Here is a 25,686-nt window from a genome sequence, read left to right as displayed (position 1 = left end):
TAATGCCATCATCCTTCAATTTACTGAGATTGCCCAAGCTTGTCTTTTGTTTAATCTTCCCAAGTTCTCCCACGCCATCCTGCTCCTCTGCGTACTCCACTGGTATTCACTACAAAACCATGGTGTCTGGAGCAAATGCCAGTCCTATAATGTTCAAACCCTACATGAGTACATAGCTCATTATTCTGCAAGCTCTTCCTGTTGTTATATAGCCCTTAAAGAGAGTTCACTGTTTATTACATATGTTATATGCCACTTGCAAGGAGTTCAAATTAAACATTACCAAACAAAGTATAGCTATGAAGAATTACATTTAAGGCCTGTCATAGACAGCTTAGTTAATGTAAGTGACAACATTGAACTGCAGTAAATTGGCTGATGGACAGACGTTATAATGGGCCTGTCAATCATTCTTTCTTTACTTACTGTAGCCTATATACAGGTAAGATCTTATAGTCCACTTTGTAAGTGGGAAGATTAAAAAACGGTGGAGATGAATGAGCACCTGTATAAACCTGGCATGACAGTTAAGCTGGTGATATAAAAGAAAATACGAATTGAGTGGTCCATAAAAATAATAAATTACTGCCGAGTAACGTTTAGCAACTCATTTGCGCTTTTAACCACCATTCTCTGCTGATTTTAGTGACTCGCGGATGTTACGAACTGCATAGGGGCAGCAGAGGTAAACACAACATATAAGTTGATGTAATACTTTAAGACGGATATAACTGCCTACAAGAAAAGGGTAGGTTGTATTTCATCTTATGGCACTTTTCTTGAAATTGCTGTCTTAAAACCAAAGAAATTCTTATTTTATAGGGCTTGAAGACGCATGAACATGTTTGATCTGTCGGGGCGCTGTTTTGACTGAGTGCCGCACACTGCAGGCCCTCACTTCCAGCAGGCTCATGCGAGCGAGGCTGAGCCGTTCGAGCCAGCGCAGTTCTTCCGTATTGTTCAGTTTCCCTCTCGACCAAAAATATCGCACATTCGTCACATAGACTGAGAATACATACGCCTTTTCCTAATGCGAAACTGTTCAAATGTTATTTCAGTAACGTAAGATCTGTGTATTTTATATGGTTAGTAAGAACACGCAACACCCATTACCCGAAAAAAAACAAAGTGTAACATTGTCTGGTCCTAGTTTTTCATTAACCAAATATCTGATGGGAGATTGTTGTCATGATTCGCTCGTTGTGTACCACTTTCAGAAACTGCAGGCTTAATAGTGGCTTGTGGCTTACACATCCACGGTGTCTACCATTATATCCCACCGTTGCAATTCACACAAATAAGCCAATACGTGATTAAAACAATATTAAGGGCATGATGGATTCCTTATGAAAATGCGCATTATGGTACACTGCCCCCTACTACACACACCAGTTACATTTGCCCGACGTGAGTCTTCTATAACCTGTCATATGATACACTAATACAGTAAATATTATTGAAACGTTATCTTTGATGGTGTGTGTGTAGAATGTACCTTTGCAATTGGGGCTTTGGGATGTTTTTAATGGATAGGAAACGTTTGCGTAATTGCCGTTCAACCTTTTGCGCTTTGATGTGAACTTTATATCGAGCATATTTTAACACTTTGTGGCCTGTTTTTTGTGAACAGACTCCATTTTGAAGGACCCGGTGAGCAGCAGAGAAAATGCTTTGCAACTCGTCTAAAGAAAAGGAAGCCGTCCGTTTTCCGGGTACAATTTACATAAAGATATTCTTATCCTATAATATTAAAGCGCACGAGTTATCCATATGAGGTGTGATATGATGCCATTGTTGAGAAAATGGCACGCATGTCATAATGATTAATGTGAATGACAGTAATTGAAAATGTATGTAATCATTTCTTAATTAAGGAAATAATGGACCAGTAGCGAAGAATGTGTCCGTCTTTTTTTCATTCCATTTATCTTTAGGATTTTTGGTGGCAGTCAAAGCCAAAGCAATACTTCAAGCTGGGGGTTGGGAGGCAGTGCCGATTGGTCCGCTTTCACAGACAGACACGGGCAGTCAGGGGCTGCAAGGGGCAGGTCGACAGCTTGGAAATAGTAATCATTTATTGGAATAAGGCATTGAGTGTGAGGTAACAAGGAATTGGAAATATATAGCAACGTAAATGGGTGTTTCGCTTAGTAAGTAAAATGCGTGCATATATTTATCTTTTGAAGGGGCCGCTGGTGGAGTAACTGCTATCGCAAGTAGAGAGAGAGTATGTCCACAGGATCCTGGCCTAGTATTGCTGCTGTTGGCTTCTCCTCATCCGGTTTCACAAATTTGGAAAATATCATATTAAATGATAGAAATGAAAGGTTTGACAGTTGTTTTTGCGGTGACCGACTTTAAAATGGTAAGATTCTTGCGGCATATCATTATCATCCGCGTTTTTTTGTTTAAACATTCCGTGATTGTGCATGCAGGCTACAGTAGACATCTGTCGGTGGAAGTCTGTATGTGTGTGTGGCTATGTGAACTTGTGTGTCGAAAGACTAACTATGTTCGCGTGCCAGTAATATGCACTATCGCTGTGGTGCCTCGTGAGCCATGGCACAGAGTTGATGCACAGGCGCTGTCAAGAGCTGTCCATTTTATATTATGGAGATTCGCGATTTCTACACTAGCATTTTTAAATCCACTTTAACCCTTCGTTGTCTCTGGGAAGGACATCATTACAGTTACGCTGATCTAATTTGAACATGACTGGCGGACAGCTACTGTTGCAGCAATATCCTTTTTTTATTCTTCACCTTTTTTAGGCGGGGCCAGATAACCGTCTCACACTTCCACAGTTAACGACGCACACTAATTTTAAACCTTATATACTTTCCCAATTTTAGAACACGATTGTTTTTGATAACTTTTGAATAATTATTTCAAATGTTACCCTTTTTGCCCTCCTCCTTAATAGATAAAAATACACCACAATTAAAAGAAAATGAATGTAATCCAAATCGGTTAAATTAATCTTTCCATCACATTTTAACAGTTTTTGTTTCATTTTTATGTTTAGGATGGAGCCTTGCCAGCATGAGTCGGCCCTATGAACTGCCCACCAGAGATGCTCAGGCCTGCTGCTCTGACCCAACATTGACCTCTGGCCCCAATGACCCGGTTTCCTTCTCCTCAAAGCGCCATAACCCCAATTCTAGACCAGAACCACAACGTGCCATGCAACTGTCCACCGCCCCTGCCCTCAAACCTCCATCAACCTATGGGTTAATCCATAAGAAAATATCTTCCTCCTACAGCCCACTGCGAAGGCTTCAGGACTTGACAACCATGGTCAGCCACCCAGACCTGGTCATTCCTGGTGTTGCGGATATGGCCTCCAAAGGCTGTAGGGATGAGTCACTCACCCAGAATGCTGTTGGAAAACCTGACATTAAGAATTCCTTGGCCCTCGTGGATACCCAGCAAGGCAGCAGAGACAACGATAAAACGAATCCCATTGTGGAGAAGAAGAGTGATGGTTGCTTCTCTGACCCACCCAGTCCAGCATTCTCATTGGACAGCAACAGCCCCTTTGCAAATGGTTACCTGCACTTTGAGTCCACTTTGTTTGATGACGACGAACAAGAGGCTGAGGATGCAGCTTTACCTCTGACAGGCAGACAGAAAACAGTTGGAAAGTCACATGAACCTGTTCCTGGATTTTTAAACTTGAAGTTACAGAATATACCAGAGCCAGGGCTATCCACTATCAAAGGCTCCCCTGGTGGCCCCCCATTAACAATGTGTGATGGGTCAGACGAGGAATGGGGAAGTGACTGTGAGCCGCTATCTCTTGGTAATAGCCCCTCTGGGCCTGCAATGGCAAGTCCTATTACTGACCTTTTACTTAACACGGCTATTCACAGTCACATCATACAGTACCTTACAGCCATCATATGTCATGTTATGAACTGTCACAAGGAGAGATGGAATGGCTGGGGAGTGGTATAACTGTTTAGATAAAATTATTGGGTGGAGTACCTGGTCGGGGATTTATTAACAAGAAGGAAAAAATATGAATTAGAAATTATTTAGGGAATGTAATTCGATACTTTCGGTGTCCTTGAAAATTAGCCAGAAAGGTCACACAATGTCAGTTCTTAATAGCTGGAGAGGATAATGTCCTTCAGTTCCTGTTTTGCTCAGTATATGCCAGAATCTCCTATAGAACATTGGAATCAATAGTTGTACTATTTGCAGTCAGGGAGTTTTGCGTGATTAGTTTATACAAAGTTAGGTAATACAAATCTGATTAGCAGTTTAATGCATAACTTTTTTTTCAAAAGGGTGCCGTTAGTTGGAAACTTGAATATATAGGTTTGAACTTTTTTTTGATTAGCCACATTTTATTTTGTATTGAAATCACAAACACTAAAAAACTATATTCATTTTTCTTGATGTATCATTATTATTTTTGTAAGTTATTTTTTGGTGGAACAGTCCCGCTTATTTTTCTTTTCATTTTTAAGAATGGAACAGTATTGGAAAGACAGTGATAGTCGAGTCAATTTAAACCCTTGCTGATTCCTAAATATGTGCTGTCTCCCAGCCTCCTAGACCACTGGACCAACTTAGTCCACTCAATATATTATTAAACATAAATTCTACGGCATATCAAACAGCATATCTATACTAGCTTTTAAATACATAGTTGATTGTATTTAAAATAAGCATATATTAATATTCTTAAATTGATACACATTTTTGCTTTGTACTATAGCATCTACGATGAAATGTTATGGATTAGTGGAGATATTGGTAATGCCAAATGTCACGTATTTCAATTACATAAATTATGCTTCAGGATACCAAAGTCATATACAGTGGGTATTGAAAGTCACCACCCCTTTCAAAATGTTCACCTTTTGTTGCCTTTAAGCCGGAAATGAAAACACATAATCAGACTTTTCCCAACTTATTTTTATTTCTTTTTTTTAACACACACAGTAACCCCCAATATACATGTGAGTATTTATTTTTTAAATGTATAACAATCTAAACAGTAAAATACTCTGTTTGGATAAGTAAACATCCCCACCATTTAATACTTGGTGAAATCACCTTTTGCTTGAATTACAGCCTCAAGTCTCTTTGATTGAGTCTCTTTGAACTTCGCACACCTGGACAATATTTGCACATTCTTCCTATCAGAATGTTCAAGCTCAGTCAAATTGCATGGTGACTGCATATGACCTGCACTCAAGTCATTCCACGGATTCTCCATGGGATTTAGGTCAGGGCTCTGACTAGGCCACTCAAGGACATTCACCTTCCTGTCTGTCAGCCACTGTACTGTTGCATTATGCTTTTTGTACTGTTGAAATCCTCAATAATCTGTCAGGATTCTGCACTGTCCATTTTCCCTTCTATACTGACAAGTGCTCCCGTCCCTTCTGTAGAGAAACCTTCACAACAGGATGCCTCCACTGCTGTGCTTTAGTGAAGGTGGAAAGATGTATTGGGTTTTTGCCATACCCTCCCATAGAGGCCAGATTTGTGAAGCATGATATTGTTGTCACATTGACCTGTCTGTGCCATTGGCCTGAAGCTCCTTCAAAGCTGCCATTGGCTTCTTGATTGCCTCTCTGATCGGCCTTCTCCTCCTTGCCTGGTCATCCAGTTTAATGGGACGGCCCATCTCTGTAAGGTCTGGGTGGTGCCATACGCCTTCCACTTATTAGTAATGTTCTTAACTGTGCTCCAAAGGGATGGACAAAAGCCTTTGAAAAAAATTTCTGTCCATCCCCTGACTTTATCTCATAGATCTTTTGAAAGTACTTTTCTGCTGACAGTGAAATCTTTGCTTTGAATTGCACTACTAACCCATGGAGTTCTCTAACAAACTACTGGATTTATTCTGAATTTAACAAAATCACTACCATTGATCACGTATGGAACCCAGTTAGCTTGATTTATGATCTGGAACATAGTTGGTTACTAAGGGGGAAGTGTTCACTTATCCAAATAGGGTATTTTACTGTTTTAATTACATTTTCCAATTTTTTTTAATTGGATATTGTGGATTACTATGTTTAAATGAAGCCCCAAAAAAATCAGATTTCATTTCAGGCTGTAAAGCAACAAAAGGCAATTTGATAGTAAAAATGCTGAAAATCATGATTTGTTTGGTAGTTTCAGAAGGAATCACGCACATGTAGAGCTGAGTCCAAAGAGTGTGCGCAGGGTTTCTACAGTGTTAAGATAAAAAAAAAAAACTTTTAGGGTGTTTAAAACTGTATTAAAGAATTTTAAAAGCTAATTTATGATATAATTTGAGCTTGCTATGTTCCAACAGATGAAAATTGGAAAACCGATGCAGGCATGTAAATTTTTTTAAACTCTCAGCCACCAGTTGGCTCTTTCATGCACTAGCAATTAATGCCTGGGGATGAGGTTAAATGTTACCTAACTTCCTAGTAAACTCCAGTAGCAACCAGATTGATGATCTATTTTAATGGTGGTCCTGGCCACTTACCAACTGTAGAGTCTTGGAAAATATTGGAATGCTTTTATATATTTGAAGATAAAGATTTTGACAAACTTTTGACAATTGTTTAATTGTCATATGGGTTGAACTTATTTCAGTATGGACACTTATTTGGTGTCTGTCAACAGATGGGCAGCCCAAAGAAGAAACCCCATCCACCTGTGAAGTTTTTAGAAGGTGAAGTTATATGGGCAAAATTCAACCGAAGACCCTGGTGGCCTTGTATGGTGACCATTGACCCAGTACAGGGAACCTACCACAAAATGAAAGGTATGCCTGGTCCTGGGTACTAATTATGTAAAATATTGTTTGCTTTGAATTGATCTTGTTGGACAGATTTACACTATCACAGTCCACATTACATTGAAATGGATACATATAAATATATTTTATAACTGTGACAAAAGTTAAATGAAATCAACAAACAGTAATACCTAGTACCCTTGGTCCTTACTGTGTGGCTATATTTTAGAGCCCAGTGACCGGTCTTGTCGACAGTACCACATCAGGACCTTTGGGGAGCCTGTGGAACTGGCCTGGGTTGCAGGCAAAGCTATACACACATTCAATGGAGGCTTTGAGTTCCAACAGCTCCCTATGCTACGCAAGAGAGGAAGGCAAAGGGATGTCGACTACAAATATACTGTAATTATGTGGTACAGCTTTCGCATTATGTTTATGGACAATTACCAATTATTATTTGAATACATGTATATTTACTGATATTTGTGATTACAGATAAGCTTTATTCACCTTTATAGATACCCGAGCGGTTTAAGTCATCTTGGAAAACCAGTGTGGCTGATGCAGAATCTTTTCTCTCAGAGCGACCCAAAACCTCTTTATCTTACTGTATAGATACAACACTACATGATGGGTCCACATCAGGAAAAGAGGGCAGGGCCCTTCCAACTCCCCCTTCCTCCATTCTCTCAACATGCATACCCACTGCACAAAGTAACTCCATAAATGGAACCTTGTCACAACAAAATAAACCTTCCCCAACAAAAGGCACTTCCAAGATGCCTAAAAGGAAGAAGAATCCAAGTAAAGGACTGAAAGCAAAAAATAAGTGCAACACTAAAATTACTTTTGGCAGTACAGACAAGCCAGAAGAGGACATGAAAGACTGTCCATATTCAGACCTTGACTCCATCCCGAGTATTTTGTGTCCTAAAGCACTTGAGCGTCACTCCAAACCTACTCTGACTCAGCCATCAGTTCTAGCAGTAAAAGAGGTGAAGAAGCAGCCTGAAGTCCACACTGGCCTGTGGTTCAGCAAACCAGGAAAAGATAGGCGACTCAATACTACTGCGTCAATATCTAACCACATTCCCTTCAGCAAGGGCCCATGCAAGAAAAAGACTCAAACAGCAACCAGTATCAACAAAAAAACTCATGCCCCCAGTGTGGCCATCAATGAAGACTCTAATCATCAATTAAAGTATCCAGTGTCCAGTGTAATAGTCAAAGATTGCCCTGCTGATGAGTCAAATACTCCAGTGTCCAGTGCAACGGTCAAGGAAATTAGCAGTGGTCAGTCAAATACTTCAGGGTGTAGTGTAACAGTTAAAGAACAATCTGTTGATCAGACAAAGACTCCAGTATCCGGTGTGACACAGCTGTCTGATCAGTCAAAGGCCCAGGGAAAACCGTCTACACATCTGCCTGCTAGCAACCGCCTGATGACTAGAGCTCTTAAAGCTATGGAAGAAGCAGAACGGAAACAAAATATTTTGTCCAGCTTAAAGCCTGGCTGTTTTTTGTCAATGGCAGAAGACAAAGGCAAATCTACCCAAAAAAACTCTGAAAAACCAGAGACACAAAGTCACAAAGTAAATTATACAGAGTCCAAACCCTCAGAAGTTGACAATGATCAGAATAGAGGTTTGACAAATGGCTCTACCTCATATTTTCACAACTCAATGGATGCAGAGGTTAAAACTGAAGATGAAGGCTTTTCGGTCTCCCAGACACCTGTGGATTTTATACCTCTGACTTCTGGGAAGGCAAAGAAAAAAAACTCTGTGTCTGATATCTCCTGTTCCTCTCCCTCACCATGCTTCTCTCCCATGGATGCTTTCAAAGACATGGAAGAGTTGTCTTTTGAGTCCCTGAAATCAAGTGAGGGTGATAGGAAACCGGTGTCTTTTAAACCAGACACCAACTACAAGTTCAGCACATTTCTCATGCTTCTGAAGGACATGCATGATACCAGGGAGAAAGATGGTACTCCTTTGGAGCTGGAAATTGGACCACCTAGTGCCCATGTAAAAGAGGAGCCATCTGTGATTCCACCCTTTCTATTAGAAAAGTCACACAGTGAAAGCCCTAGCTTCAGCAAAAGTCAAAAGGTCAAGAGCAAAACCAAGACCAATTCTAAACCTTCTCTGAAGGTAGAAATCCCACATCTACAAGGTAGAACAAAGAAGGTCTTGAAACGGCCAGCCAAAAAGAAAGGTTTGCCCAGGGCAAAAAAGACACCTAATGGAAAAGTGCCTTGTGGTAAGAGGTCGCCTGGACCTGGTTTCCTTGGCCTGGAAGCCTCACACCACATTCCAACCAACGCTTTGCAGAAGTTTGACCAGGATTCAGGGACAATTGGGGATGTGGCAGAGGAATGCACTGGGCTAACAAATGAAAGACTACAGAAATCAGTGCCTTTGGAGGAGGGTGGAACAGACTCATCACTGTCCTTTCAGCCAAAGACAGGGTTGGACCAGCATATCATCTCTGCCACAAATTCTGAAAGCAGGACTCCATGTACTGGGGAAGTGCAGGAGGCTCCCACAGGTAAGGAAGCGTTTTTGTTAGTTGTTTACATGGTATGACACAAGCCTATGCCAAATTATGTAATTACTGATAAAATAATTTGGGAGTTATTTGGAGCTACACTACCGGTCAACATTTTTGAATACCTGAGTTTTCTGAAAAATCACAGTTTGTCAAAATGTGCTCCAACAGTTGGAGACAAATTAAATTGTCACGGTTGTGGAGGCAGGACCCAGGCTCAGAGACGTAGTTGTGGCAATCCATCATTTAATGTGGCCAAAACAAAATACCATCCAATGGCGTTAATAATAATAATAATAATCCACACCGGATGTGGACAAGAACTGAACATAAATGGGATCCCCAATTGGAGGCAACGATGAACACCTGCATCCAATTGGGGAGAACAAAAACAACTATAGAGGTGCCTAGATGCATCTCTTACTGCCAGGACCTGACTATGGCCCCATCCCAGCGCAGAGTTGACTAGGGGCATAGCCAGGACGTGACAGAAATCATGGAATTGTTTTGTTTAACACAATGAAATCTAAACCCATCAAAGTAGCCACCTTTTGCAGAAATAACAGCAGAACATTCACTCTACAATAGAAATCAAAAATTGTTTGAAAAGGTCTTCCCAACACTGTTGCAGACGTTCACACAAATGTGTTGCACTTGTAGGTTGCTTTACTTTCATCCTTCTGCCCACTCCATCCAAACCAGCTCGATGGGGTTCAAGTCTGCAGGCTGTGCTGGTCGTTCTGTGATTTGCCGCCCACCGTCTTGTTATTTTCTTTTAAGCTAGTTGTGACATAGCCTGGAGGTGTTTTTTGGGTCATTATCTTGCTGTAGGTTGAACCCCTGAAGAACTAGGCATGCACCAGAGGGTATGGCTTGATGCTGCAAAATGCTGTGGCAGCTGTTTTGGTTCAGGGTGCCACTCACACGATTGTACAAGTCACCGACCCTCGATCCAGCAAAAGAGCACCAGACCATCTTGCTTCCACCTCCATGTTTGACAGTTTGTGTCACAAACTGAGGATACATTCTTTCGCCTACTTGACAGCAATACCCTGCTAAATGAACCGAAGATTTGTCTGCCAGACCTCTTCCTGTCAGAGTTTGCTTCCAGTTTCCAAGTGCCATTTGATGGTGTAGGAAACTGTACTCACTGAGATCTTGGCATTGTTTACAATTTTTCTAAAGGAAAGACCTACACTTTTAAGGGTTACAATGGTCTGTCTTTCTACCTTTGTTAATTGCCCTTTTCTCACCTTTATGATAGCAATATATTACTTGCTGCAGTACAATACTGTCCACATAACGCTTAAGAGATTGTAGTAACACTGTCTTTTCCAACGATACTTTTGTACAGACAGGGGGTTTGTAAATAATCAAAAGCTGGGACAACTGTAGGAATTTGAACTTTTTTGTTAAACCTCTGGCAGTTTATCGCTTACCTTTGTACCATTTCAGGTCAGTGACTGAAATGGTAGAGTTTAAATTAAAACTGGAAAAGTGGGGGTGTTTTAAAACTTGACCGGCAGTGTATTATGATGCCTACGATTCTGTAGATAAAATATTTTTACAGTGGCATAATTTTGTGGCATTTTACACACTCCCCCACAGTTCAAAAACGAATTCGAAAACCAAGCAAAAGACTGATAGAATGGACTGAAGAGTATGATCAAATCTTCTCCACAAGGAAGAAACAGAAGAAGTCACTTCAGTCTGTGGGAAAGGTAGTTCTCTCATATTAACATAACATATTACATCTCTTCGATTTTCTGTTTTGTATCATAACCCTTATACCCTCATGTTTTCCAGGTGGAACAGTCCAAAAAAACAGATCCCCAAACCAGATCAGGGAAAACCACACAGGACCACACCCCACCAAAGTCACTTTCTGGAATACAAACGCTTCCCCCAAAAGAACCATCAAAGTCCTCCAGTGGACAAGCCCCTGTCCCAATAGTGGACATTCTCCCTCAGGATGCACCCACCCCATCCATAGATACTCCAACTCTGCTTTCTAATGCAGACTGTTCACTGTTGAGTGATGGCCTGGCAAAGAATGTTGGTGAGAAAACATTTACATACATAACATTTATACTTTGCTTAAAATACAAAATATTTCATTACTCATTAGTTTGCTTTGAAACCAAGAAATAACGGTAATTTCTTAACTCCTTTGTAGTGGTAATCAAGAACACATCATAATCCCAGATGTTTGGAAATGTCCATAAATCACTGTTGTCTTGTTGAAGGTGATGCTCCCTACTTGGAAACCATCCAGAAGAGACAGAGGAAACCCACTCCAAAGATTCTGGAATACTCTCTTGAAGCAGAGGCTGCTACAATCCTAAAGAAAAAGGTGTGGAGAAGTGTGATGGTAATTCCATCGATCGACACTCTTAAAGGAGTAAGAAACAGAGACAAAATTCTCGAGGCACCATTTTAATATCATTTATTAATATTTGCAAATATGAGAGACGCGTCAAACGCTTACAAACATAATCATCAGTCTCTAACTCCATACATGAACAATCCGTATTTATTTCAAATGTTAGAAGGGGTGTGGTAAGTTGTTGCCATCTGTCTTGTGTAACATTTACCCAAAGGGCAGCTGTCACCCCACCTTATCCTTCTCAACTCCTGAGGAGACACAATGTCTGGATATTCAACAGGGACACTAAAGGGTTAACCTGTTATGGATGGGTGAGGAGTAGACGTCATAGACGTCTTACAGTTGTGGCTAAATGTATTGGCACCCTTGCACCTTCTTCATATTTTTGACTCAGAACCAATTATATCAGAAGATCAATAGAAATGGCATTGACAAAATGATTGACACCCTACACTCAATATTTGTTTACACAGACTTTGGTCAAAATAACAGCAATCAAGTGCTTCCTATAGCCAAAGATGATCTTCCTGCATCTCTGTACCGGCAGTTGATCCCACTCTTTTTGGGCAAACTGCTTCAGTTCTCCCCGATTTGAAGGCTGCCTGCAGCCAAATGTAGAGGTGGTGTTCTTTACCAAAAGGCTCTTATTTGGTCTCATCTCGCTACACAATATTGTCCCAGAATGATTGTGGCCTTTTCAGGTGTGTTTTGGCAAATTGCATTTGGCTTTCTTATGTCTCCCTCAGCAGTGAGGACTCCAACCATAAAACTCCTTGTCAATTAGTTGTTGCCAGATGGTGTAAGTTGAATTTGTCACACCTTGTGTCTGAAGGTCAGCTTGAATCTGTATGGCAGTTGATCAAGGTGATTTCTCTAACATTTGAACAATCCTTCACTGCAATCTTCCATCAAGGTCTTTCTTGCGGCATGATAACATTAGTAAGTTGCACAAAGGAACATTCATCAAAAAAAAGGAGAAACCTCATGTTCTCATTAATTTCTTACTACTTCAATGCCAGTGATATTGTTTGGGACATTTTCAGTTTTCTTAATTTAAGATTTAGTTAACTCAACTGCAAACCAAATGAATACATAAACTACTGTTCAAAAGTTTGGGGTCTGTCATGATTTGGTGGGTGGTGGAAGTAATCACAGGCAGTGTTGTGTACAAAAAAAAAAAAACAACCAGCCAGCCAACACCATGAAAACCAGGACGACTTAGATAGGGTTCCCAATCAGAGGCAACGCAGGCCAGCTGCCTCTAATTGGGGACACCTGACACAAAACACAGAGATGTCTAGAGGTATCAATACTCTCCCAGGTCCTGACCATGACCCCCAGACCAGTGTAGAGATGGCAAGATGCCTTGTTTTTGAAAGAGAAGCATATTTTTTAAATAAGATTAAATTGATCAGAAATACAGTGTAGACATTGTTTATGTTGTAAATGACTATTGTAGCCATAGGCATACAGAGGCCCATTATCATCAACCATCACTCTTGTGATCCAGTGGCACATTGTTTTCAGCACAACAGTTTTCAGCGGTGCTAACATAATCACAAAAGAGTTTTGTAATGATCAATTAGCCTTTTAAAATTATAAACCAGGATTAGCAAAAACAACATGTCATGTAGATATTCTATTGAAAATCATCAGTTTCCAGCTACAATAGTCATTTACAACATTCACAATGTCTTCACTGTATTTCTGATTAATTTTATGTTATTTAAATGGACAATTTTGTTTATTTTCTTTAAAAAATAAGGACATTTATAAGTGACCCCAAACTTTTGAACGGTAGTATATGTGGATACTTATTTTTCAATTTCAACAGTTTTTCTTAAAGAAATGCATTATTTGAATAAAGTACCTTGATGCCTGTCTGCGTGCTTGAAAAGCTAGCAACAGCCACTTGACTAATATTTTCTTGGAGCAATACCTTTTCATAAAATGAGTGGTGTGCCTATAAAATTGTCAACTCGGTGTGTATTTAATTTAACATTTACAAAAATTAAGTAGCAATTGGAGAATGTCCTTTTGATTTTAGAATCTGATGGTTTGATAGATGGTTCCATTGATTAGTAATGAAGATTTTACAGTGGGGTTATTCATGTATTTCAGGTCAAGTCCCTAAAGACCAGCTCATCAAGCCATGCTGTACATTCAGGTCAGTGTACAGTGTAAGAATCTCTCAGAATTGTTTGAATTAAAAACTGTCTGCATTTATATCCCATTTTTGAGAAAGATGAAAACAAAAAAGGGGAAACAGTAAGGGTATATTTTGCTTTGTTTGGAGAATAAAACAAACAGATTTTTAACCTGCTGGATTCTATCTTGGATGCTCAAACCACAAGACTACCTGTTGGCCTTAGGAGACAACGCTTCAAAAGCAATTTGTTTAAATAAATGTTTTAATTTGATGTTTAGTCTAAATTCTATTTAAAATAGTTTAATATATATATATATATATATATAATAAAACAATAAACAACACCTTCAACATGTACCTCAAAGTAATTGAGATATGTCAAATAGTATACATCTCCAGGTCTGGAAATTATAATGTCTAGATTATATACTGTTTATCACAATGCTTTTGATATGGGTGTCTTTAAAACATAACAATTAAATCAGAGAGTTGACATGTAAAGTTGAAATGTTTTTGTTCTCAGGCTCTGGCCGTAACTCCTCTAAATTCAAGATCAAGCAACCCACTACAGTCCCTCCTGCAGCCTCCCTGCCAAAACCCTGCGCCCTCGAACCCTGCCCCCTGGCCGCGAGCAACCTGGAAAAACAGACTGACTGTGACCTCACCACACCCTCCACTGAAGACACCAAACTGCATAATGATGGGAGGAACACCCTAGACCTGGAGGTCAGAGGTTATCTGTAGCTCCTTTTTACCCAATTATAACATATTAACATGGTGATTAAATTATAATAAACAAAAAGTAACAAAAATAAAAAACGAATAACAAGTCACGCTTGTGCTTAAACCTTCCTGCTGATTTTCAATCTTCTTTGCTCTTAAGGGTTCTACATTCAGTTTGGATGACAGCTTTTCATCCACGATGGAGGAGTCCACATTATGTGACGATACACATAATAAGGTCATTGAAGAAAAAGGGGGAACGGCCTTACTGAAGGAGAATGTGTGCCAAGTGAGTCGGCCTCGCATCACAAAAGGGCTCGTTTAATGAGATACGTGATTATTAACACAATTTCCTCACACTTAGTCATGTGTGTGTGTGTGTGTTATTTCCATGGTATGTTAACCCTTTATTGTCTGTACGGTAGGTGTGCGAGAAGACCGGGGAGCTGCTGCTGTGTGAGGGCCAGTGTTCCGGGGCCTTCCACCTCCAGTGTGTCGGCCTCACAGAGCCCCCTAAAGGGAAGTTTGTCTGCCAGGAGTGCAAGTCTGGTACGTGGGACAGTACGCAGTCCGCAAAAAACGTGACACGTTAATGCCCCGCCGCCACGCCGACAAAGCCACGGGAAGGCTTTTAATGCGTCCACGCAGAGTAACCCGTGTGCCGCGCAGCTGCTTTCACACGCCGTTAGGCCGATTCGCTCCCTTTAATTGTCCGTTCATGTCGAGTCGAAGGGGAACTGAAGTGCCGTGTTTGGGTGCTAGGTGTCCACGCCTGTTTCGCCTGTAAGAAGCCCGGGGAGGACGTGAGGCGCTGTGTGATCCCGTTGTGCGGGAAGTTCTACCACGGGGAGTGCATCGCCAGGCTCGCCCCCGCGGCCGCTCTGCAGAGGGGCACCCGCTGCTCCCTTCACGTGTGCCTGGCCTGCTTCATCGCCAGCCCTGTCAGCCCCTCTGTCTCCAAGGGTGGGTCTCCGCTCTGCTCCACACCGTATAGCTTGGTTCTGGTTTTTTACAGGGCTGTTAGGAGTCACTGTTTAGCAGATATCTGACGGCTCATTCTGCACCCCCCCCCCCCTCGCCTGTGTTGTGTGTGTCCTGCAGGTCGCCTGGCGCGGTGCGTGCGCTGTCCTGTGGCTTACCATGCCAGCGACTACTGCATGCCAGCGGGCAGCGTGGTACTGGCCAACAACAGCATCCTTTGTCCCAACCATTTCACCCCCCGCCGGGGCGTCCGCAACCATGAACATGTGAATGTCAGCTGGTGCTTCGTCTGCTCCGAAGGTGCGTCCGTCTCCGGCTTGGTCAGATGTTCTCGTATAGTCAGCGGATTCGGGCCTGTCATGAAGCTCACTCACTAGAGCGTGCTTTGCGCCTTTTTGCATTGCCGTTTTAATTCCTTTGACCGGTTCAGTAGAATCTGTTACTCCACTCCCATGCTCCAGGGGGCAGTCTTCTGTGCTGTGAGTCGTGTCCTGCAGCCTTTCACCGGGAGTGTCTGAACATCGACATGCCAGAAGGCAGCTGGTTCTGTAACGACTGCCGGGCCGGGAAGAAGCCCCATTATAAGGACATCTTGTGGGTCAAAGTAGGAAGATACAGGTCAGTACAGCCTCCTTGGAACCAACCTCACTGGCTTAGCACTCGTTGGTAGAAACAAACTGGCAACCAGTATATTAATGAATGTCCTCCCCTGCCATTATTACATTAAAGTGCCGAAACCCCGACTTGTCTAGACATTAAACATTCAAGGTACTGTGAACAGAAATGCAACTGCATTTCTCACAGTGGGCCTGTGACCCATTTTCTATTTTTCCCATTCATATTGTATTTTCCTCTGTCTAGGTGGTGGCCTGCAGAGGTCAGCCATCCCAAGAATATTCCAGACAACATCCTACGTATGAGGCATGATGTAGGAGAGTTCCCTGTGCATTTCTTTGGCTCCAATGATTATCTGTGGACCTACCAAGCCCGAGTCTTCCCATACATGGATGTGGACACCAACAACAAGGAGAAAATGGGGAAAGGTGTAGATGCCATCTATAAGAAAGGTATTTGCACAAACTTGGATTGGCTGTAAGTGAACTTTGAAAAGGAGTATTTACATTTAAGGGGAGTCTTCAGCTGTGGAAGTGTGCGCGCTGTGGGTGTGTTTAGACAGTAGGAGTGTGTTGTTGAAAGGAATTGTGACAGGATTGTGGTCAACTGAATGTTAATCTTCCCCCAGCTTTGGAGGAAGCTGCTCGCAGGTTTCTGGAACTGCAAGCAGAAAAAGAACTGCGACAGCTTCAGGAGGACCGAAGGAACGATAAGAAACCCCCTCCATACAGACACATCAAGGTTTTACAACCGCCACAGATCTTGCTGCATTAGACAGTGTTTACAGTTTGAGACTAATGACAATGTAACTCCCCTGATATGACCCCCCCCCCCCCTTCAGGTGAATCGTCCAATCGGGAAGGTGCAGTTCATCACGGCTGATCTATCAGAGATCCCACGTTGTAACTGCAAGGCGTCAGATGAGAACCCGTGTGGCATAGACTCAGAGTGTATTAACCGCATGCTGATGTACGAGTGTCACCCCCAAGTATGCCCTGCAGGTGCCAGCTGCCAGAACCAGGCCTTCACTAAGCGCCAGTACAGCCAGGTGGAGATCTTTAGGACCCTGGCCCGAGGCTGGGGCCTCCGCTGTGCCCACAACATCAAAAAGGTCCATGGTGGTGATTTTACACGTTATCTATAGAGCAAATGTGTTTGTTTCATAATGTAAAGATCAGTGTGACACACTGAAACTGATAGCTAAGAAATAGCTTCTTTCTTTTTTTATTCCAGGCAGATTTTATTCTCAGCCGACATTTTCATCTAGAAAATGTACACAATATTTTGTCTCTGCACCTTATTGTCCACCAAAATGAAATCAGAAGGGGGTTATGGCTCTGTCTTTGTCCAACTTCTATCACAAAATATATGACAGACACCATTTTCCCTAACTATATCTTAAATAGTTGTGGAATAAATAATTAATATGAATTAGATTGGCCCAAAGGGATTGCATTGATTTGGGCCTGCTCTCCTAACTGTGTTAGGTAAGGTCAGACTCATGTTCTAGAGTTTGATCTTGCAGGAGTGAGTCTTCACCTTAAACTTAGCAGAGAGTGACAGGGTGTTGTTGAAGGCCAAGGTTCTTTGCAATCGGGGAGGGGTAAACAGTATAATTGTCTACTATGATGGAGAGTCAATTTTGATTTAATTTTGTCATACAGTAAAAGGATGACAATTCCAAAGGGGGGTAAATACTTATGAGAGGCACTGTAAATAAGATACTCAAGTGAGAGTGTGGTGTTGAGCCTTCCGCTCTTCTCCAAACAAGTGGGCTCTACTTTCTTTGTTTCAGTGACTTTGTTTTTGGTGCCAATAATATTGCTTAACATTACTGCTACCGTTGCTCAACTTTATAGAAACATCTTTCAGCCAAGAGGCTAACAACCTAACAATTGACCAGTAGACTTAATGTGGTAGGCCAGGATTGCCTAACAGAAAATAAACCACTCCCCCTCCTGTACAGGCACTGTTTACCAAACAATGACAGACTGCCTTGGCCCTTGGTCCTAGTTTATCTGTCTAGAATCAGCTAGCTGCAAGTAATGAGCATTCAGCCATTCACAGATCAAGTAGGATACTGGGAGTATAGTGCTTAAAGTCGATGGGCCCCAGCTAGCCAAGTGCATTACTGAACAACAGATTTAAAAAAAATATTGATACTTATCAGTGCAGAAGAAAACAGGTATGATGTCAATAATATGAACATAACGAGGCAAAGTCCTGTAATCCTGGAGATCATGGCCGTGAAATATATATTTGCAGGTACCATAGCGGTTAGAATATCTGACCAGTGACTGAAAGGTAAATGCCTTCAGAAAAACCTAGATGAAATGTCTGAGCCGGCACAGTGAGACATGAGCAAGGCAGTTAACCCTAATAGTTCCCAGATCTTTGCTGTAAATGTGAAAGTGTTCTCAGTCAACACTCCTGGTATGATAATGGTAAAGGTATTCACTCTGCCATTCACTTATAACAATTATTTCAACAATTATTTATTTAGTCAGATGTTTGATTTGTTTAATGGGTATGGTATGATTAGTGCTAGAAGGAGAGTTCCATCGTTTTCCCCCAGGCAGGATATAGACTGATTGCAAGTAGAACGTGTGTTCCGCTGTGTCTCTTGCTGAGTACAGAATGATTATTAGTAAATGTGGTGCTCCACTGTACCCATGCATGTGTGTGCCGTTTGTTCGCAGGGGGAGTTTGTGAATGAATACGTAGGAGAGGTTATTGATGAGGAGGAGTGTCGAGCCAGGATCAAACACGCCCAGGATAACGACATCTGTAACTTTTACATGCTGACTCTGGACAAGGTGGGATTCAGGTGTCAGGAGTTGAGAGATCTCATTAGACATCTCATTTAGCCCAAGGTGTCGCTGTAATCTTCTGACCTTTTATTTCTGTAACTTACCTCTGGACATAGTAATAGGTTATTAATGCTACTGGTTAAGTTACTAGTTATTACTAATTCTATAGATTTATCTAAAATTCTTGCTGTTTTGTCTGTTTTTCACCTTGGAAAATTGCATCTGCTAATCATTTTAAAACAAATAAACCCAATCAGTTAATAATCATTTATTATTGTTCTCGGTGTGTTGTGTTAGGATCGGATCATTGACGCTGGCCCGAAGGGGAACCAGGCCCGCTTCATGAACCACAGCTGCCAGCCCAACTGTGAGACCCAGAAGTGGACGGTGAATGGAGATACTCGTGTGGGACTCTTTGCTCTTATAGATGTCCCTGCAGGTGACTGGAGCTTGGGCCTCAACATTTTGTGCCATGTTACAGCTTTGGATTTTGGCAACCATTTTCGTTGTGTAGATCTTGGCATAATAACTTTAAGGGTAGCAGGTGAGGAAGACTCAGAAGTTGCATAACATTTTGCACTGCTAGGGCACTGTAGTTCACAAGCAGTATAGTTTCCTTACCAGTCTGTTACAAAGCAATTACATGACAGTTCATGTCTATCTTAGCCTCACTTGTTGTGGAGACTAGTTCATGCAGTGTCTGTTCACTAATGGTGCGTCTGTCCATCTCCAGGCACAGAGCTCACGTTCAACTACAACCTGGAGTGTCTGGGGAATGGGAAGACTGTTTGTAAATGTGGAGCTCCAAACTGCAGCGGCTTCTTAGGTGTCCGACCAAAGGTCAGAGCTCACTGGGAACAAATGTTGTTCTTGAGTTTGATTACGTGAGCTTCAGTATAAATAACAGAAATCAGAGAAACAATTTAAGGCATTTAAAAAATATATTTTTATCTAAGCACAGTTGATACTGTAGTCAGAATGTTAGGTACAGGCAGTGATTCATTTCAGCCAAATCCGTCTGGAACAGTTCTGGACTGTTTCATTGTAGAACCTATTTGCCAGGACCTGGGAAATATCGTGGCACAAAAAAACCAAACAATTCTTACTGTTTGCAATGCAAAAATGATGTTATCCCTCGTCTGATGTCCTTAGGGTTGATTCATGTTGGGCCCACCCAGGCCTATGGTTTGCATGACATTGTAGCCTTGAGACTAGTGCGTATAATGAGCACTGTGGGCTCCATCAATGTGAAATGAAAGCAGTTTGGAACCACCAAGACTCTTTCTCACAGACAGACACACAAACAGGAGCGACAAACAGCACAAGAGGCAGTTGGCTTTTAAGTAGAGAACCTGTCACTTGCCCAGAAGGTTCTCTTTTTAGCTGTGAAGAGGCATCTGATGAATTTGTCCAATTGGCAACATAGCCACTACAAGATTTGAGTTTTCAGTGTCTCTGTCAGATTTCAGTGTCTCTGTAAACATCCTGCCTCGTTGTCCTTCCCAAGAACAACCCCCCAGCTGATGACAAGGGCCGCAAGCTGAAGAAGAAGGGCCAGGCCAAACGGAAGAACAAGATGGAGGTGACCAAAGAGAGGGAGGACGAGTGCTTCAGTTGTGGGGATGGGGGACAGATTGTTTCCTGTAAGAGACCAGGCTGCCCCAAGGTCTACCACGCAGACTGTCTGAACCTCACCAAGAGACCTGCAGGTTAGTTGCCCAGTAACATTCCTGTGTAAGGAGATGAGGGCGTTGTTATATGAGTTTCTATTCTGTTACTGTAGGTTTCAATGATTAGAGAATGATGCAGGTTCTCTGTTGGATTCTCAGTGGGATGATTGCCATTTGGCGTTGCAGGTTGTGTCTCTAACAGGCTTCCCCTGTGCTGCAGGTCGATGGGAGTGTCCTTGGCACCAATGTGACCTCTGTGATAAGGAGGCAGCCTCCTTCTGTGAGATGTGTCCCAGCTCCTACTGTATACTCCACCGCGACAGTATGCTCTTCATTTCCAAGCTAGACGGACGGCTGTCCTGCAGCGAACACGACCCCTGTGGGCCAGACCCCTTGGAGCCAGGGGAGATCCGGGAGTACCTACCAGACAGCAGGCGTCTCTCACCAGGCCTGGGGACTGACATTGTCCCCCCTCCTGCTGCTTTTAAGCTCACTACCAGTGGGACGGGGGAACTGCAGCGTAGCCCTAGCCCTGAGTATTTTCCCCCTCTCCCCATCTCTGACCCCATCGCTGGCCCTCTCCCTATCGCTGGCCCTCTCCCCATCTCTGACCCCATTGCTGGCCCTCTCCCCATCTCCGGCCCCATCTCTGGCCCTGTCCCCATCTCTGGCCCCATCGCCAGCCCTCTCCCCAACTCTGGCCCCATTGCCAGCCCCTTCTCTGGCCCCATCGCTGGCCCTCTCCCCATCTCTGGCCCCATCGCTGGCCCTCTCCCCATCTCTGGCCAAATATCTGGCCCCATTATCACCCCTGTACCCAGCACTGAGGTGCCCGATAGCCCTCACCTGTTCCTTCCCCAATACTCACCAATCTCATCCTATGGAGATGAGAAAGAAGACATGAAGGAAAAGTTGGGAGATGAAGAATGTGATGAAGAGGGTATAGAAGGAAAGTTTGGGAATGGAGAGATGGAGGGCTTTAAGCTGAAAGATGAAGAGGAGGAGCATGCAGAGGAGGAGGTTGAAGAAGAGAAGTAAAGTTTTTTTTTTAAACCACCATTTCTGTATCTTGGCTTATAATTCCATACAGAACAGGGGGAGACACTGGCCAACCCAAACATAGAATAGCTCTGTCAATCCCACTCTTCTTAGTGTCCAGTCCAATGTGATTGATCTGCAGGCCTGCCATGGGGGAAAGAGGGTACTATCTTGTTCTTGAGGGTGGGATTTAGTACACCATCATGCAGATTACCACGTTGGTTAAGGATCTTTTAATTCCAGTCCTCCTCGTTAGAAAAATAGAGTGATCTATTGAGGGAGTTCCAGAGTTGCAGAGTGGTAATGTCACTGCCCTCCAGAACAGCTGCAAGACAGCTGTTCAGCTCCTGGTTGCAGTATACAAATAATGCCGGGGGCCTCGCATGTGGCATTGCAGATTGGTTCAGCTTTGTCTGGGGCTGGTAGATGTGGTGTTGGGTAAGGGTTGTATTGCCTCATCACATTCTAGTGACTCCTTGTGGTGGGTCAGGCACCTGCAAGCTCAATTGTGGTTGTCAGCCCATGAACTTGTTCTCCTTCAAGAACAAAGAAACTGGCTAGTATATCATGGTTAGCGAGCATTGTGATGAAAAGCAGAAATGTCCTCTGGTGGGCACGTCTTGACTTTAAACCCCAAGCTTGACAGTTGACAATTTGCTGTGAAGCAAGGCCATAAGGGCACATTTGATTTCATGGAATTGGGTAGAAAAGTAGGTATTAATTGCATAGAATATATTGGACTTCATTAAAACTACTGGGCCCGGTGGATTTAGAAATTGCAGGATGGTTCAATGGGGACTAGAGTTGGTGTGCTGAAATCATGTAGGATAGAGGTTCCCATGGACCCCTGAACACTTTCTGGTCAGTATTAGCTTTCTTCGCTAATAGTCAAGGTTATTGTTTGAAATGTGCCTAACCGCACAATTGGCTGTAATGGGAAATTTAGTCAAATAGTTTTGACTGAGTTTTGCTTTTTGAACGTGTCATTTCTGAACATCGAAATATTCATATTTGAGTTCATAGCAGCTAACTCATCTGAAGCTTCATTGTTATCAGAGCGTGGGACTGAAGAATAGAAGAACAGGACTGATATTCCACAGATATTCTTTTATTAAAAAGTAGCAAAAGTGTGTTTGATCTGTCTGTCAAGCTGTTTTTCAATGTAGCAACTCTCCCACATGGCACAAATGAGAAAAGCTGTGAAATTAGTATGTTAGCCATGGAAATTATTAGTCACACTTTCAATCAGTCATTTCATTGGTGTGCGTTGCACAGTCTATATTCATTCCTGCTGACATCTGCCTTACCATACCAAACTATACAGACAACTAGGTAATACATTTTAAATCAAATGGCTGTCAGTAAATGTAGGCAGGAGCGAGGCATGGTGTTGAACAGGCCAGTATCCTGAACCTCGACAGCCCTTTTCCCCTAACCCTGGCATTTCCTTGACAGTAGTTCTTCTGTACGGATGTGTGTTTGGGTGTGGTTGGCTGTACTGTAGGTCTTTGAGCACAAGCTTCCTCACATGGTGGAGCTATCCCTTCAAACTGAAATGAACCGTTAATGTGAAAGTGCTGGTGTGTATTCAGCTGTTGAGTAATCTACTCAGCGTAAAACTTAGCACTAAGATAGCTAGTTCTCTGGTGTGTACTAGACACTATATGACATATTTATATTGACTTTTATAACGCACAAATGACTTATAATAGTGAGATTGTCTATTAAAATAACCCATACTTTTTCAGTCTGTCTAGTTTATCACTACAAAGGACACATCGGGTCCATTAACCTGCTGAAATGCTTGCACTACAGTTTGGGTTTGTCTCGGCTAGGTGTTCTGTGACTGTCCCTCTTGAAGCTTGTCTCTGTCCAGATTTGTGTTGTGTCTGAGGTATACATCTTTTATTTTATTTTACCTGTGCTTATGCCTTTCCAATTGAGTAAATCAGTGTTGGGGTTTCTGTGAAAGAAGGGAAGTGATGTTGATTTTGGAAGGCCAGAAAACAGAATTAAGTGGATTTGCCAATTTCCAGTTATGGGATAGTTTTCCTTTTCTGAAAATCATAAAATGCCTTTACCCCAAATCTACACAATAAGCAATATTTGTACTGCTTTAATATAATCCAATCTTGTCACTTTAGTCATGATAAATTAGGCAGTGTCTTGTATTCTTTACGTATTAAAACATAGCGGGTTTAGTTTGAATTTATCATGAATGGGATGATGCAGATGAAAAGATATGTGCAATTTCATATATTTTAATAGAAAAACAACCTTTATATTACTTAAAAAATGGGTGAAATGTTTCCATGGGTCTGTTCTGTTTCGTAATGGTTGCCATGGTGCCCCCTGCTGTTTCTCCAATATACAGATACAGGCACCCGTATTCATGGCGACCAATAGTTAAATATTTATTTATCTGACTTGAACGTTTTAACCCAAGAGTTATCCAGTAACTCGTACTTATATATTTATAGCACTAAAACGCCTAGGAATTTTAACAACACAGATATAACTGAAGAATCAGAATCTGTTGGGAGAGTGTTTGTACATTTTAGGCTGGCCTTGCCTGTCCTTCCAAAATCTTATGTATATACATTTGTAGATAAAAGTTATATGATGAATGAAAAAAGCAAGAACCTAAAAAATAGGAGCATGTAAATAGTATGCATTCTCTGGTCACAGCTTTGTCATCAACCTGTTCAACAAACAGGATTACTTCAATTTTACAATTTTACATGTTGCTTATGGTTGAGTTGCTGTCAACATATGTGGTTTATGATATTTTATATAGGCTATAACAGCATACAGAATGAGGAGGTCAAGTGTCAAGAGTCAGAATGAGAACCTCCCAACTATCACTAAAAAATATTTGGCACTTGATATGATATGAGCCGTTTATCTATTTCCTTTAATACTTTGTTTCTACATTATCAGTTAGACTACTCCAGCCTCTTCAAATGGATTCTCTGATGTGGCACAAAATGAGCGGACGCTGTATCACTTTTTCAATATAACTAGCTACTCTAACAAAGCTGAATATTGATTTTGAACAGCTTTTATATTCATTTCTTTGCTGTCATGCATCTTAGCTACTGACTCCCTTCCCCCTCTGCCTTATTTAGCCTTGTGGAATTAATCTAGTCAAAATGTAACTGTTAAGGAGCTCAAGAATATCCTGCTGCCTTGTGTGGAGACAGAAGTGTTGTAGTCCTTTGTACATAAAGAATATCTTGCTGCCTTGTCAGGAGACAGAAGTGTTGTAGTCCTTTGTACATAATAAAGAATATCCTGCTGCCTTGTGAGGAGACAGATGTGTTGTAGTCCTTTGTACATAGTATTGAAAATATTCAAGATTCTGTTGAATTTGTTACAGGTCCCGCAATCAAACTCTAAAGGCAATGTCCAGTCTAGCTGGTATATACAGCGGGGAGAACAAGTATTTGATTTTGCAGGTTTTCCCACTTAGAAAGCATGTAGAAGTCTGTAATGTAATGTAATGTATGATTCTTAAGTAATTAATTTGCATTTCATTGCATGACATAAGTATTTGATACATCAGAAAAGTAGAACTTAATATTTGGTACAGAAACCTTTGTTTGCAATTACAGAGACCATATGTTTCCTGTAGTTCTTGACCAGGTTTGCACACACTGCAGCAGGGATTTTGTCCCACTCCTCCATACAGACCTTCTCCAGATCCTTCAGGTTTCGGGGCTGTCGTTGGGCAATACGGACTTTCAATACGAACAGCTCCCTCCAAAGATTTTCTATTGGGTTCAGGTCTGAAGACTGGCTAAGCCACTCCAGGACCTTGAGATGCTTCTTACGGAGCCACTCCTTAGTTGCCCTGGCTGTGTGTTTCGGGTCTTGTCATGCTGGAAGACCCAGCCACAACCCATCTTCAATGCTCTTACTGAGTGAGACCCATCTTCAATGCTATTACTTGGTGAGAAGGCAACAGTTGTTGCCTTCTCACCAAGCTGCTTGCCTATTGTCCTGTAGCCCATCCCAGCCTTGTGCAG

At 42.0% G+C, this 25,686-nt stretch overlaps 1 protein-coding gene across 4 annotated transcripts; it reads left to right on the top strand.

Moving 5' to 3' along the window:
* The first annotated feature begins 689 nt into the window (after nucleotides 1-689).
* On the top strand, nucleotides 690-24,971 carry nsd1b (nuclear receptor binding SET domain protein 1b). Of its 4 annotated transcripts, none has more exons than XM_029120925.2 (24): nucleotides 690-748; nucleotides 1,631-1,712; nucleotides 3,026-3,828; nucleotides 6,592-6,763; nucleotides 6,966-7,138; nucleotides 7,255-9,286; nucleotides 10,895-11,007; nucleotides 11,093-11,345; nucleotides 11,533-11,657; nucleotides 13,794-13,839; nucleotides 14,345-14,547; nucleotides 14,705-14,833; nucleotides 14,970-15,093; nucleotides 15,307-15,507; nucleotides 15,646-15,825; nucleotides 15,987-16,143; nucleotides 16,387-16,592; nucleotides 16,769-16,881; nucleotides 16,982-17,251; nucleotides 18,840-18,956; nucleotides 19,248-19,389; nucleotides 19,684-19,790; nucleotides 20,458-20,659; nucleotides 20,841-24,971. In XM_029120925.2, exons 2-24 carry the CDS (start codon nucleotides 1,667-1,669, stop codon nucleotides 21,656-21,658), a joined length of 6,732 nt encoding a protein of 2,243 aa, XP_028976758.2. In that variant the 5' UTR covers nucleotides 690-748; nucleotides 1,631-1,666; the 3' UTR covers nucleotides 21,659-24,971. The 4 variants fall into 4 exon arrangements, with proteins under 4 accessions (XP_028976758.2, XP_028976760.2, XP_028976759.2 ...); XM_029120927.2 differs by lacking the exon at nucleotides 690-748 and adding an exon at nucleotides 1,935-2,365 and having other exon boundaries at nucleotides 1,526-1,712; XM_029120926.2 differs by lacking the exon at nucleotides 690-748 and having other exon boundaries at nucleotides 1,526-1,712; nucleotides 6,622-6,763.
* Nucleotides 24,972-25,686: the final 715 nt, after the last annotated feature.

Source organism: Esox lucius, chromosome 7, assembly GCF_011004845.1.
Source record: "Esox lucius isolate fEsoLuc1 chromosome 7, fEsoLuc1.pri, whole genome shotgun sequence".
NCBI lineage: Eukaryota > Metazoa > Chordata > Actinopteri > Esociformes > Esocidae > Esox > Esox lucius.
The sequence above is the reverse complement of the archived record's forward strand: the minus strand, read 5'-3'. Positions and strand labels throughout refer to the sequence as shown.

Bases quoted from the DNA above. Each gene is read 5' to 3' on its own strand.
- nsd1b (XM_029120925.2), top strand. From the start codon at position 1,667: ATGCTTTGCAACTCGTCTAAAGAAAAGGAAGCCGTCCGTTTTCCGG. The intron at 19,390-19,683 runs GTGACTGGAGCT...GTCCATCTCCAG, and splicing joins TCTTATAGATGTCCCTGCAG to GCACAGAGCTCACGTTCAAC. The intron at 19,791-20,457 runs GTCAGAGCTCAC...GTCCTTCCCAAG, and splicing joins TCTTAGGTGTCCGACCAAAG to AACAACCCCCCAGCTGATGA.